The following is a 14,006-nucleotide window of genomic DNA, read 5'->3' as shown; positions in this document are numbered from 1 at the left end:
TTCCCGCCTTACACACTGGGCGGCTTTTTTCTTGAAACCTGGAAATTGTTTTCTTGAGGAATATTAAGATTCTGATATACTTTGACCTCTACACTTTTTTTCCAGAGCATTTTTCTACTTTCCTCTTTCCTAAATGTGTCATCACGTGCTCTCTGGAAACTCCCTGTTGACATTTTAAAAAGAAAGAATTCAGAACCAGAAATATGCACACGGCTTCTTCCTTCCTGCCGTGGGGACATCAGAGCGTGGGCCAGGAGTCCCCTAAGTGGCTTGAGCTTACTGTCTCAGTGACGGGAGGGTGGACTTCGGCAGGCTGGCAATACGCTGGCTTCCACAGGCACTAATTCTCTAGAACACACTGAACATCATTGGAGCTCTGCTGGGTTTTTTAAAGATCCATACTCATTGTATAGTTTCCTTTGGAAATTAATTTGTTATAATTATATTATTCATACAGAGCACCTATCTGAGGGAAAAAACACACACAATCAAACAAGAAGTGAATTCGCATCTCAGTTATTTTTAAAAACTCCTCGTACACAACATTTAAAACAATTACTTTTCCTATTTCATGCAAAAAGGCAGAATCAAGTGACTTTGCAAGATGTGCTTTATTTTAAGTCAGTCCTGAACCCAAACTACATAGGATCATTTTTTTTTTTTGGACATACTCTAGTCCATTCAATGATTCTTCTCAGAAACTGTATTTTAATATGGAATGAAAACTACATTTCGGTCATAAATTTCCATGCTACATTGTAATTTAATGAAGAGGTTGTATTACCAATAACAATAATTTAAGAAAAGGCCCTTTTTTTTTAATTTCCCCAAGCTCAATATACATATTTCTTTCATAATTATGAACTTAAAAAACCCGTCTCAGATGTAAAAATGTGAATTGGAATATGTAAACTCTTTGATATACCTGAAAAACAGGAAGGAAAATGTCACATACTGGAAAACCATTGCCTCAAATCATCGAAATGGGAACAAGCGTGTAGAGGGGGGAGGGTAGAGGCGCTCGGGTCTGGCTGACAGAGTCACAAAGTCAGAGCACTCCAGGTGGCCGCGCTCGGGGCTCCCTGCTCGGCCGGCGCCTCGCCGGGAGCAGCAGCTCTAAAGTGGAACCGCCGTCGCAGCCGAAGGGAACCACTAGCTGGGCCTCAACAAAGCCGGTGTCCACGTATTTGTTTTGCTGCTTTTTTTTTTTTTCCTGAGAAGTCACTGGTGTTTAATGGAAAAAAAAATGTGTCTGAGTCTTCAGTTAAGATAAGGCAGTAAGAGTGTCACTAGGTTATCTTTTTGCTTAGAATGAGGCTTCTCCACCCACTGGCATCTCCAGGGGTCACCAGCTCCCTCTCTCCTTTCCTCCCAGCAGTGTGTTGCGGGGTTTTCAGCCTCCTATTGCTGTTGCACAGTCGGGCTGTGCCGCGGCCCATCAGGCCCATCAGTGCCCTCCCGGCGGCTGGCGCCGGCGACAGAGCGCTGCGGGTGGCCCGACGGCTCCCCAGGAAGGGCCCGGCCCCGCAGGAAGACACGCGGCTTCCCAACTCGCCCCTGTTCTTGTTCCTCTGCGGGAGGACCCCGTCAGTGACTCCTCACGGTCCATCAGGACGCAAGACACTGTTGATTAAAACATACACCAAGTAGCCCTGATTTCAGAGAAATGGAATTACAAATAAAGTTTTCAACGGCGTCTTAACTCGCAAGGTAGCTCTGGCTACGAAAGGAAGTCGACTCCCTTTGGCCACCTGTCAGAAGAGAAACCATTTCCGACCAACGAGAAATGCTCAGCTCTTATGAGAATATTGTGCTTTTTGGTTTTGGAAAATTCAAATGTTAACTTGATTTGCAGTCTGTGTCCTAAGGTATCAATTTGTTTTCTCTCTAGTCCATTTGATCATAGTTTCTGGTGAACGGTACAGGAATATTAATTTGGCATAGAGATCTTCCTCTAGTTCCAGTTCCCCTGTCTCTCGAACTAAAAAAATATCCGTGCACAACTTCAAGATTCGGTCCACGTTTGGAAGCTCTTCAAACATGATGGAGTGAGAAATCCCACTGAAGAACTCGCGGACGAACTTCCCAATGACAAGGACAACTGAAGCGTATAATCCCATGATACTGAAAAACAAAAAATGAAGTAGAAATTGTATCTAGCAGTTAAATATGGTTAACAGAACATGTCTAAAAGAGAAAAATGTAACATTTCCTTCAAAATCCATAGAAGATATGATAAACTTAACAAAGCTTAAAGTTTTTCTTTTTTTCCTGATAAAAAAGGTAATTCGTGTTCTTTCTAAAACAAGTTACACATTACAGAACTGTAAGACTTGAAAAAGTCCTTTGAAAGTTCACATTTTGGAATTTATTGATGTTAAAGGTTTCATGTAAGAATTCAGGCACTTTTACCACATATAATACATGCATGAACCACATAGTGTATCTGGTAGAAATCCAATTGTACTATATATACTTTTTTGTTCCTAACACTTTTCACTTTTATAATACTACCTTTCTCAGAGATTCGTTTTTATAATAAAACTTTGAGTAGACAATGATTTCTTAAGAGGCTCATTCTGGAAAACGGAAAACTTTCTACTTGCACTTATAAGGGATGAGAGTGTCCTAGGATTTTAAACATTAGCATGTGGTTAAAGGGTAACATTGGACTTGTCCAAAATTGTGGTTTCTAATTGATCGTACATCTGCTAAGGTCACAAGGAAATCGAAGCAGAAAAAGATAATTTTATGCCAATTTCTAAGTTGAAACACTGAATTGCATCAAACTATGTCATAACAGGAAGAGGTAGTTAAAAAGCTGGAAACACAACTTTGTGTCCCGTCATTAACAGTGTGATTCACACAAGGCATTGTGACTTCTTTGGGATTCTGGTTCCTTGTTTTTGAAGATGAAGGACCAAAGATCTGTGAATTTTAATATTTTAGCTATAAAACTGGAGAATTTTAAGAAGATAAATGGCTCTCATCTTCAACCTTATATGATACAGAAGTAGACTTTGTTAAAGAACAAATATGTTTACTTTTTTTGTATTATTTTCAATTTTATTTTTCAATTACAGTTTACATTCAATATTATTTTGTATTAGTTTATGGTGTACAGCATAGTGGTTAGCACAAGTAGACTCTTGTAACTGTTAATTTTTAAATGGCTCCTTACCCATAGCCAGCCAGGAAGCCCAGACTGGGGGGGCTGACTTTGTCATTGAAGACCACCAGCTCTAAGGCCTGGGCATGCTGATTGTATAGTCTATTTCCAGTCAGATTGAGAACCCACCACTCACTGCTAGATTTAGTTGTATTATCTCTGGACAAAATGATGGTGATATTCATGAAATTATTTTCTGGAAGAGAAAAAAAATAAAATCAAGTTAGCATAAAAATTTTAGGATTTAATGCCCATCAACAACAGTCTTCAGATGGCAACACCTGGTTCCTGTCCATAGCATATGATTCCAGGATGTCCACATGGGCATGTTAACAATGTAAGTGGAAAGGAATGGGTGGGGCCTAGGTATGTATGGGGTTTCTCTTTTTTACTAAGGAGGTCAGTCACTGTTGCTACATGTGCAGGGCAGTCAAATCACAGGGGGAGAGGAAAAGACCCATCACCTCAGCATCTTTGCTGATAATTCCAAAGAACTAATTAGACATTTAAAAACCGAAGTCACTCGCTCTTGATTGAATTGACTGGTTCATTCATACTATCAGATTTATCGAGCGTCTTCTAAGACTTCTAAGGCACTCTGGTAGGTGCTAAGGAGTTGCAAAGTTGCATATAGCATGGTTCCTTATCTCAATGGGAAAAGACCATGTACACAAGCACAATATGACAACCACCATAAGGCCTGCAGTGACAAGGTCTGCTAGCTTGGAGAAATCCCTTTTGGTTGGTATGATCCATGAGGCCTTCCAGGGGAGGTGACTTCTGAGCTGTTTTGCCGAATGAGAACTTCAATAGGTGGAGATGTAATGGGGAGAGGAAGGATTGATGGCATAAAGTTCTGCAAAGTTCTGAAAACCCATAATGAATGGTCAGTGATTGCACAGGGTGAATGTAAAAGAATAGTAAAAGACAGAGTAAACAAAAAGCTTAGAGTTACACTGAATGCAGGTCCTCTGGAGGTCTTTTTAAGAAGAGGCATCCCTTGCCAGTGATAACAGAGCCTCCACTGAGAATCATGGTGGCGGACTGTAAACACTGAGGGTAGGGACCAAATCTGCATTATTTTGCACTAAATTCCTAGGTCATAGGAATCTAGGACAATGTCTGGCAATAAATGCTTATTTTTTGGATGGATGGATGGATGGATGGATGGATGGAAGGACGGAAGGAGAGTGAGAATGTCAGGAGAAGGGTAAAGATGAAGTCCCTACCCAGGAAGAATGTGAATCACTCAGGACACTCAGGAATAGGAGGAGCCTTGATTTTGAAGTACAGAGATAGTTCTGAGAGAGCAAATCTGGCCCTGGGCCCACATAGGCCCAGGTTTGGATCTAGTTCCTACATATACTGTTTGTATAACCTCACACCTGAGCCTCCATAACTGTCAACTTCTGCTAAATATACCTTGTGGTCAAGATTAGAGGCAGCTCAGTATAGCTCATCAGATAAACAGTTAGGCTGCTGTGGACAGGATCTGAGAACACCAAGGCCATGTGGTCTGGGGGGCAAGACCTCGTAGGCTGGACCTCAAATCACTCCCAGGCAGACAAGTCAGTGTGGGGAAAGGGGGAGACCCTGGAAAGGAGGCGGAACATAAATGATGCTGCAGGAATGAAGGCAGGGAAGGGGAGCGGGGAGCCTGCAGCACAGGGGGCGGCTGACCTTGGAAAGAGCGAGGATACATCTTTTTTTGAGGCTGAAGGGAAGAAGGAAGAAAGCTATGAAAATATAAGAAGTTTTGCCAAGAAGTAGAAGGAAGCTGAAGAACTTCCCTGGCCAGCTGGGACCTGCTCTGGAAGGCGGCAGCAGGACAGAGCCCACTGAGGGACAGAATCCTTGTGGGGAATGACTGACTACTGAACAAAATTTATGCTCTCAGACTAAACATTTCTAGAACTAGTCTGGATTGAAAGGGGAATACCAAAGTTCTCAATGCATCTTGCAATTACCTTGCAAGACATATTTATTTACTGTTGAAGAAGAAAAGCATGTAGGTGTGGGATCGGCCCCATCCTGCCTCTATTTTTGGCAATTTCCATGGGGGATTCTAACTGATCTCTATTTTTCCAGTTAAACATGAGCCACACAGAGCCTGCTGACAGTGACTGTGGCAAATGAATGAACATGAACTGAATACTGCATTGTCCTTCTACCTTGCCAGATGTATACAGCTACTCTGGTTCAGGTAATTAAGTCAAACAATGCTTGATTTTCAAAAGAATCCAAAAACATCAATTCACTCCCATCACGGTTGTACGGAGAAAACACAGTCCCTCGAGCACTACTATTGATGCTTAATCTACCGTGGGCTGAATCAAGTACATCTCCTGCTATCTTTTTTTGCTCTTACTGCGGGGCCTTCATATTTAACACTGTATGAGGCAGTTTCCTGCCTCAGATATGGTTGCTAATAGAAACAAGTGAACAGACTGACTAAGCAGTAACATAAGTCATTAGGAGTGACTTTGAGTTAATCAGGTTCAATAGCAATTAAAGAAAGAAAACGAAGAACTTGGGTCCCAGGTGAGCAAATGCTTCCTCTGGCTGGTGAGCGCAGCTGGGAGCCTTATGGTTCTTGCGAGGGAAAGAAAGCTGGAAAGTGGCTTGATAAAGGCTGAGAAATGCAAACTGTAGATGTTGAATAAAAGAAGGATTTAACAGAATTCTGAAGTGATTCCTTCTCATTCTTACCAGATAAAAGTTGCTTTATAGGTTTGGAGTTAGAATCACTAGGTGCTTTCACGTAATATGGGTAGATCCTTTCAATAGTCCTGTGCATTAAGGAAAAAAAAAAGAGATAATTGAGTTTTAGTTGTTTACCCACATAAAACTGAATTTTTGGTTGCTATTTTGACCTTATATCAAACAAGTAATGGTGAAAGTCTTTATATGTCTATACAATGTGTAGTCATCATAATATATGGGTTTCCGTTATAATCAGAATTCTCTGAAGCCAAAAAAGTTCACCAGGTTCTATCTAAATACTCATGTAAACGCCATACACGAGCTAGTTAATGCTTCAAAACCGCTGCAGAGTCCTTCCGTGTGTGTTACTGCTTCTGAAGCAAAAGGCTGTCTTTCTTGCTAGGAGCTTATCATTTGTATCAATAACATCGAGTGCTCTTCTAATTTTAATTTTTAGGATTTCAAAAATCTCTCTAATCAAGTGGACTGCATTTGATCTAGTGATAAGAGTGAGGTGTGAAGAGCAAACTGGTGGCCTGAACCTCATGCTACCTCTGCAGAGAGGAGCTGGGTCACCGGAGGAGGTTAGACACGTTTCTGCATCTGGGAAGTGACAGAGAGGATCTGACCATCTTAAAGGGCCCTTCAACTTCGCTGATTAACAAAGGATATTTTAGCCAGGAGTGTGTCTGAGGGCTGCATCACGGTGGTTCTTACATTCCATGCATAAAATGGGCAGGCAGGCTGAAGGGCAGACGGGGAGATGGCTGGTGGATCCGAGACACCTCCTCTAGCGCTTCTGGCCAACAGCACTTTTTTCTCTTGCTAGCTCCTATACCAGAATCCAAGCATCACAGCTTGGATGTGTTTGAAATGGAGTATTTATATGGCAGGATAATATGTTGAGATAATCTTCCCCTCAAATTTCTGTTTACCTTTTGTCTACTCTCCCCAACCCGCTCCCATTCACTAGCCAGGCATTCAGTGACCCGCAGCAGGAGTAACAGGAAAGGGGTCTTGCAGAGCGTTTCCCTGCTTTTGGTGATTATGGTAATGTAACAGCACGGCTTGCTGTTCAGGGTTGAGAGCAACGCTCCCTGGCTAGGTGGACAGAGAGTGAGAGGGAAGACAAAGAGCTGCCTTAATCTAGCACAATGAGGCCTCCAAACAGAAATTCACTTGAGTTACCAAACAATGACAAAGGTTGCATTTCTTGCACATGAGGGAAGCGTGGGTAGAGACTCTGCACTGGATGCATACACCTATTAATGCTGTATTAACAGGAACAATCAACTTACACTGGTGTTGTTGAACTTTCTGTGTCATTGCCGGCTATCATTTTAGCTATATTCTCTCGTGTAGCATTTTTAAGAAGAAAAGTAAGCTTATCTGTTGCTATTTCTGCTTTTGCACCCAGACTCATGTTTCTGTGAAGAAAAAACAAGACAAAAGCTCAATGTCAGTGATTATTCGGAAGTCTGGAAGAGAAATTAAAAACTCACTTGACTCTTAATTTCATTAATCTCATCAAGGTTTTATTGGGTCCACAATTGTCAACCCCAACCCTTTCTGCTCACCTCACCTTTATGTCCTGTTCTTAGACAACCAAGTTAGTAAACCCCAGGGAGGCCACCATCACCTTTAAAACCGACGGCCGGTGAGGAGGCACAGCCTGCTGACCACAAGAGAAACCGACCTGCTGCTCTGATGTGAATTTCCAAAACTCTCTGTATGTCAATCCAGTGAAGCTGGCCTTCATGGTGACTAATAGAATCCACATTTTTAAAAGAACGTTCAATCAGAAGTTGATCTTTAATGTTATTGGTATTTTTTGGTAGCTTTTCAAAGTAAGGCCAAGAAGTGAATGTTTAGCAGTACAGAATTCCATGTGAGGAATTTGGGACATTTAAAAGGAGAAAAATAAGATTGAAGGAATTTTTTAAAATTCTGAACTGTCCCCTTTAGATTCTAGCAGACTTTCTTCTGTACCGATCATAATTCTTTTTTTTTTTTTTAAACATATCTTTATTGATTTCAGAGAGAGGAAAGGAGAGGAGAGAGAGAGAGAGACAGAAACATCAATGATGAGAGAGTCATTGATAGGCTGCAGCCCCCAACCCGGGCATGTGCCCTGACCAGGAATCGAACCCTGATTGCCTAGGATCCTAGGTCGACGCTCAACTGCTGAGCCATGCCTGGCTGGGCTCATAATTCTTTCTTAATCCCATCCAAGAAGCTGGAATTGTGGACCCAAATGAACCTAAAACTTGACTGACAAATAAACTTGGATAGAGTCTTCAGTCACAACTGTGATGAAAGAAACTAAACTAATCAGCTGGTATAATGTGTCGAGGCTCCTGAACTGCTTCACTAACACTTCGGGCTTTGGGATGCAAGAACTTTTCCTAAGACATGCTCTGTGTAAACAAGTGAAGTAGCGGCCGCATGCTGGCCACGGGCTCAGGTTAGGCAAAGAGCAATTTCCCCCAGCTCTCCCCGCTGGGTCTGCCGAGCTGCTCTCACATCTCGAGCCTGGTGAAAAGACCTGCTAGGGCTCTCCCATGTTGATGTTGGGGAGATGCAGGTGGGGAGCTGGGGTTCCAGAGGCTGCACACTCTTTATTCTTCAGACCAAACTTTCGATGAAAGAAGGTAAAAGGATTAAGCAACACACACATATAAAACACACAAAACACATAGACACAGACAACAGTGTGGTGATAGCTGGAGAGAAAGGGGTGGGGGGAGGTGGAAGTGGGCGAAGGGGGGGATGGGGCCTGAAGTAGACTTTGTTTGGGGCGATGGTTGCCTGACGTAGTGTGCAGATGATGTTTTATTGAGCTATACACTTGAAACCTGTGTGGTTTTAAGAACCAATGTTACCCCAGTTAAGTTAAATGAAATAAAACAAGAAAAAAGAAAAAAATCATAAAGAAAAAGAGCAAACTTCAACCTTTCAGGGAGATCTTACAGTACACCAGGCTGTTTCATTTTATGAGTCGTCACCCTCTTTTCTCTCTGCTTCTCTCTCTTGCTCACAAAACTCACTGCCAGCCTCTCTTTGAAATGGAACTTAGTCCTGGCCGAGTGGCTCAGTTGGTTGGAGCATCATCCCATACACTGAAAGGTTGCAGGTTCGATTCCCGGTCAGGGCACATACCTAGGTTTTGGGTTCAATCCCCCATTGGAGCATGTATGGGAGGCAACTGATCAATGTTTCTCTGTCTCTCTCTCTCTAAAAATCAATAAAAACATATCCTTAGGTGGTAATTAGAAAGAAAGGAACTTAGTAGAAAAAAGGAAAAGAAGTCTTTAGCTTTGTTAATGATTCCCAGGCAAACCATTATTTAATAAACAAAAATGTTAGCTGTAGCATTGAATGAATGTTCTCAAGATGTAATGTAAACTAAGATTCACATTAATCTAATTTTCTATCCTTTTATGCCCCCCACCCCACCCAAGTTTAGACTGAGGAAAAGGGGAAATTATGCACGGAAATACAGTAACTACCTCTGAATACTCCATGAAAAAACAACAGAGAAGCAACTATTGAGGTCCATGAGTTCGTGTATCATTTTCTGCTTACTGGGAGGGCTGATGGTCCACAAAGAATTTGAGTTTCCTTCCAGTTCTGCTACTGTTATGTCTTCTTTTTCATAATTTTCCAGAAATTGCATAGCACCCTGTATGCACACAAATATACATGCATAAATAGATCATATACATGATGATGTATAAAGAAAGTTATTACTCTTCCTTTTAACTGACTGTATAGAGAGAATTTCTTCTTCGAAAGGAAAATTTCTATGCAGATTATCTTGGTGTTCCAGTGCACTGACTTCATTCCGCTCCCTATGACATCATCAAAGCCCCGTGGCGATGCTGCTCCACCAATCCAGCTGTGCAATCACTCCAATTACAGTAAAGGGAAATCAGATGATTTAGTGTCATTTTTCCTTCCTACTAAGGAGAAAACTCTTAAGTTCTTAAACTATTAAGAAATGTCCCTCTTATGAGAGAGTCAAATTTCATTGACCCAGGAATCCTGGCCCTGTCCTCACAGCTGCTGATCCCTCAAGATTGGTTTTGACAGTCTGCATTACAGACCAATAATTTTACAAAAGAGAAAAGCCTCTGTTTGCCTAATCACTTTTTAAAAATTAAATAAATAGTATTTGTAAAGCAAATTTTAATTGTAAAAAAATCATGTTATAATATTTATTAAAAGTTGGAATGTAGAGGAAAGGATGACATCAGCCACAACTCAGCCACCAGAACATTACCGCTGTTTTATGCAGTGGGGGATGGTATCTCATTTTTTATCATTAAAAAAAGTCTACATCTTTTTTCATTTATGTTTTATCTTGAGAAATTGTCATGCCATGTAGAGTCTTTGCAATGATTATTTTTATTACAAAAGAAGTTACAGACAACATAGTAGGTAAAGAAAATATACAGTGGAAGCCCCCTTCTCCTATTAAGACCACCCTAGGGAAGCCAGTGTTAATCAAATTCACTACACACATATGCCATGACTTACTCAACCAGTCCCTACTTGTCAAATCCTCAAGTTGCTTCCAGTTTTTACTAATACAGGGACCGACATAGTGCTTTTCCCATATTTTGAATTATTTCTTTAGGATAGATTCCCAGAGTAGACCTAACAGTGAAAAGAATCAATATCTACTAAAATATAAAAAATTAAAAAATTTTTAAAGGGATCAATCCCTGTTGAGCTTACATTAAAATGTTCTGAAATAAAATTATGTTTATTAACACATCCAATAATACAGACATAAAGTCTGAGCTTATCCAAGCGGCCAATGGCTAGGAATCTACTGTGTACAAATGATAACCTCTGAAAAGCGCCCCCTCCCCCAGGCCATAGCAAAGTAGCGAGTAACAGGACAACCACTTAGCTCACCTAGGTGATAGTCGTGACAGAGATCTAATATAAGCATTTACTTACAGTGTCCCTAGAGAAAGCTTTTATAAATTTCTTAAACTTTGGCTGGTCCATAACTTTCAGCTGGCTTTGCTGGGCACTCATTGTGAAAATAGGCTGGAAAACAAAGATACACAGTGTTGTTAATATCCCGAAGGTCTTCTCTGCACCCTGGGTTTGAAAGGGAGAAGATTTGCATAGTACATCACCCACTCAGCACCCAGGGACAACTCGCCTCGGAGGACTCTTTTTGAAGTACTGAGTCTTGCACTCAAAGCCAGAACAGAACTCTCCTTTGACTGCCTTCTGCACTTATTTCAAACATCACACATTTGCTGAGAAGTCAAAATTTAGGCAGGAAACATGGATCGGCAAATCCTAACCAAACGTCCCGTAGGTGGTTGCCAGGAAAGGGTCCCACGTGAGGAAAGGTGCTTGCGGGTGAGTGAGAGCCGGGGAAAGTGCACAGCGATTACCTGGTAGCCCCCCAGGGTGATTGTGACCGAGACATCCAGGGGCTGGTTGATCACCCCAGCGACGGACTTGATCAAAGACATGAAGAGCAGAGGGAACCAGACGATGCAGATGAGCAGGACTATGATCATCCCGCCCATGCCGTACTTCACCACCTTCTTTTTCTTCTGCCCCCGCGGCTGGGGGTATCTCTGCAACGGGAGAGTGTACACAAGGCTCAGGCCGCCGCCCCGAGAAGCAGGTGGGCGGGTGAGCGCTCCTCATGGGGCTGTGCCTCGATTTAGTCCTGATCTGCTCTGTTTGCTCTGAAGTGGGGGAGGAGCAACCTTGTCCCAACCTGGGAGCAAAGCTGGGTGGTGACGTGAAGATGTGATGAGCTCCCTCCCTGCACGTCCCCACCATGGTGCCACAAGGGACCAGCAGGACCTGAGCGACTTTCTCCCTAAAATTGCTGTGTGGGTCTTGTTGGTGCTGAACCTAAGGACAAACGGGTCCAATGCTGTGCTGAGTAAGGCCTCTGGTTTTCCGGGGTCATGCAGGAGAAAGACATTTAAATTCCTGAGTATTCAAAAGCCGTGCCTTCCAACTGAACCCTCCTCCCCACTTCGTGGGTTGAAAAACAATTTTCACTTCATTCATCACACTCGTTGTCAAAACAACATTGTTCAAGTCCTGCAATAAGATCTGTAGGATCAGCCCAGCCCCCTCACGGTGTTGTGACTCTGCAGGGACTCTTGCTTGGGCACTATGCTGAGAGGGGTGGGGTTGGGGGTGGTGGTGGTAGGTGTGTGTGTCACACAAGGGACTTGCTCCTATACAAGAGCAGTGCACTTGGTAGGCCTGGAACCACTAAGGACTCACTAAGCTCTGTCTTAGAGGCTATGGGCCAGGTGGAAGGAGCCGGCTTTGCTGTCTGGTATTAAAACTCCTCCAATTCTATATGCATATTCCTTGCTTAAAAGTTGCTTCTCAGTGACCTGTTTTCCTTCCAGGGTAAGCCTTGAAGTTAGGCTACATATATAATGTGGCAGTAGTCCTCCCTCCCCTACCTGGGGCTGATATTCCATTGGGATGTGTTCATTTCAGCAGGTTAAGGTAAGAATTCTCATTCTTACCTGTAGGCACTGAGCTCTGGGTTACAAACTAAGAGGAAGGTCTGGAAGCCAGCAGAGACCTCTCTAGGGACTTTAAAGGACACTGCTAAAGGGCTCTCCAAGCTCTGACACTGAGTAGTTCCTGAATATGGACTTGGAGCCATGAGGACAGGAGCTGGACCGGAGGACGGGCCAGAGCCAGTATGGAAGCACCATTGACTCCGTGCACGAAGACAATGCATCTAAATAACTTTGTGCTGTGAAGTTGCACGAGGCTCATACTAAGGACAGAATTTCAGTATCTATGCCCTGGAATTTGATATCATTTAAATTTTCTATTTTAAAAGAAAAGCTAGAATATTTGAAATCTGAAATACATATTCAAACACACTGATTTGATTTCCCATTATTTTCTCAGTGAGGCGAGTTTAGACAACGGGCCGCTCAGCCCACTCCAGCAGTACCCTAGTGTCCCATAATGGGGACTCTCCTGAGTTAGAAGAGGCTTATCTATTCTCTGCCGAGGATTGCTTCAGTCTCTTCTGCCTGTGGTGGGACACTGTTGGTTCCTCTCCTGAAGGCCAGTGTCTTTGAGGCTCACCTCAAAAGTTCCCAGACCTCCTTTCCACCCTCCCCCTTCTCCTGCTCACCCCTCCATGCATTTCCCAGGGCAGAGCAGGGCCAAGACCTTTGGCTTCTAATTATGAGGCTATCTTTCCCTTCACTTTCAAAGCAATTGTCACCTCCTCCTGCTATGCTGTTCCACTACCCCCTTCCTAGGTAAGATCTCGTTTCCCAGTTTGCAGTTCCTGTCATGCTGCATTTCCAAACAGCTTCTTAAAGTGTTTGGGGGGAAATGGCTGCATGGAAATCATTGGATTGTGTGTGCTCACACCAACACTGGCCTCTCAGGAAATTGTTGTTTCTTCATAAAGTGCATTCATAACACCCCAGGAACATATTACATTCAATATGGAATAATCCCCAAGACAGAAGAGTCCCCCCCAAAAGCTACTTTTCAAAGAAGATTACTGTTCTGCTTCATACTGAAAAAGTGATCGTCACTGGTAATGTTTCAGTCTCTTACAGGAGGAAGTACAAACTAGTGTCAGGTTTGTTTAGGCTCCCTAATACTTACCTCCCACACACCTAAGTTTCTCAGGATGTTTTACCATATGTGATTTAAATAGCCATAGACTTAGCATGAGATAGAAGCATATATTTAAGTAAAGGTGATACATTAAAATGAGGCTTTTATTTCTGTTTTAAAATTTAACTTACTGGGGTGACATTGGTTAGTAAAGCTATGCAGGTTTCAGGTGTGCAATTCTGTAACACATCATCTGTATATTGTATTGTGTACTCACCACCCCAAGTCAAGTCTCCTCCCATCACCATTTATCCCCCTGTACCCTGTTCTACCTTCACCCCCCAAACCCCTTCTCTCTGGTAATCACAGTAGTCATCATATTGTTGTCTGTGTCTCTGAGGTTTTTCTTTTCTTGCTTAATCCCTTCACCTTTGCTACCCAGCCCCGAACCCCACTCCCCTCTGACAGTTCTCAGTCTGATCTCTGGATCTATGAGTTTGTTTCTATGTTTTGTCTATTTTGTTCATTTCAC

At 42.6% G+C, this 14,006-nt stretch overlaps 1 protein-coding gene across 3 annotated transcripts in view; it reads right to left on the bottom strand.

Moving 5' to 3' along the window:
* Nucleotides 1–592: 592 nt before the first annotated feature.
* Nucleotides 593–14,006, bottom strand: part of PIEZO2 (piezo type mechanosensitive ion channel component 2) — a 324,107-nt gene continuing 310,693 nt past the window's right edge. For all 3 annotated transcript variants that reach the window (XM_087818935.1, XM_087818934.1, XM_087818936.1), the window contains 7 exons: nucleotides 11,293–11,481; nucleotides 10,841–10,933; nucleotides 9,382–9,554; nucleotides 7,171–7,299; nucleotides 5,879–5,958; nucleotides 3,182–3,365; nucleotides 593–2,124 (listed from right to left, as the gene is read on the bottom strand). In XM_087818935.1, the coding sequence (XP_087675061.1) occupies nucleotides 1,872–2,124; nucleotides 3,182–3,365; nucleotides 5,879–5,958; nucleotides 7,171–7,299; nucleotides 9,382–9,554; nucleotides 10,841–10,933; nucleotides 11,293–11,481 (1,101 nt within the window). In that variant the 3' untranslated portion in view covers nucleotides 593–1,871. The remainder of the gene's footprint in view (nucleotides 2,125–3,181; nucleotides 3,366–5,878; nucleotides 5,959–7,170; nucleotides 7,300–9,381; nucleotides 9,555–10,840; nucleotides 10,934–11,292; nucleotides 11,482–14,006) is intronic.

Source organism: Miniopterus natalensis, chromosome 7, assembly GCF_054644295.1.
Source record: "Miniopterus natalensis isolate mMinNat1 chromosome 7, mMinNat1.hap1, whole genome shotgun sequence".
NCBI lineage: Eukaryota > Metazoa > Chordata > Mammalia > Chiroptera > Miniopteridae > Miniopterus > Miniopterus natalensis.
Note: the sequence above shows the minus strand (reverse complement) of the source record. Positions and strands in the feature narration are given on the sequence as shown.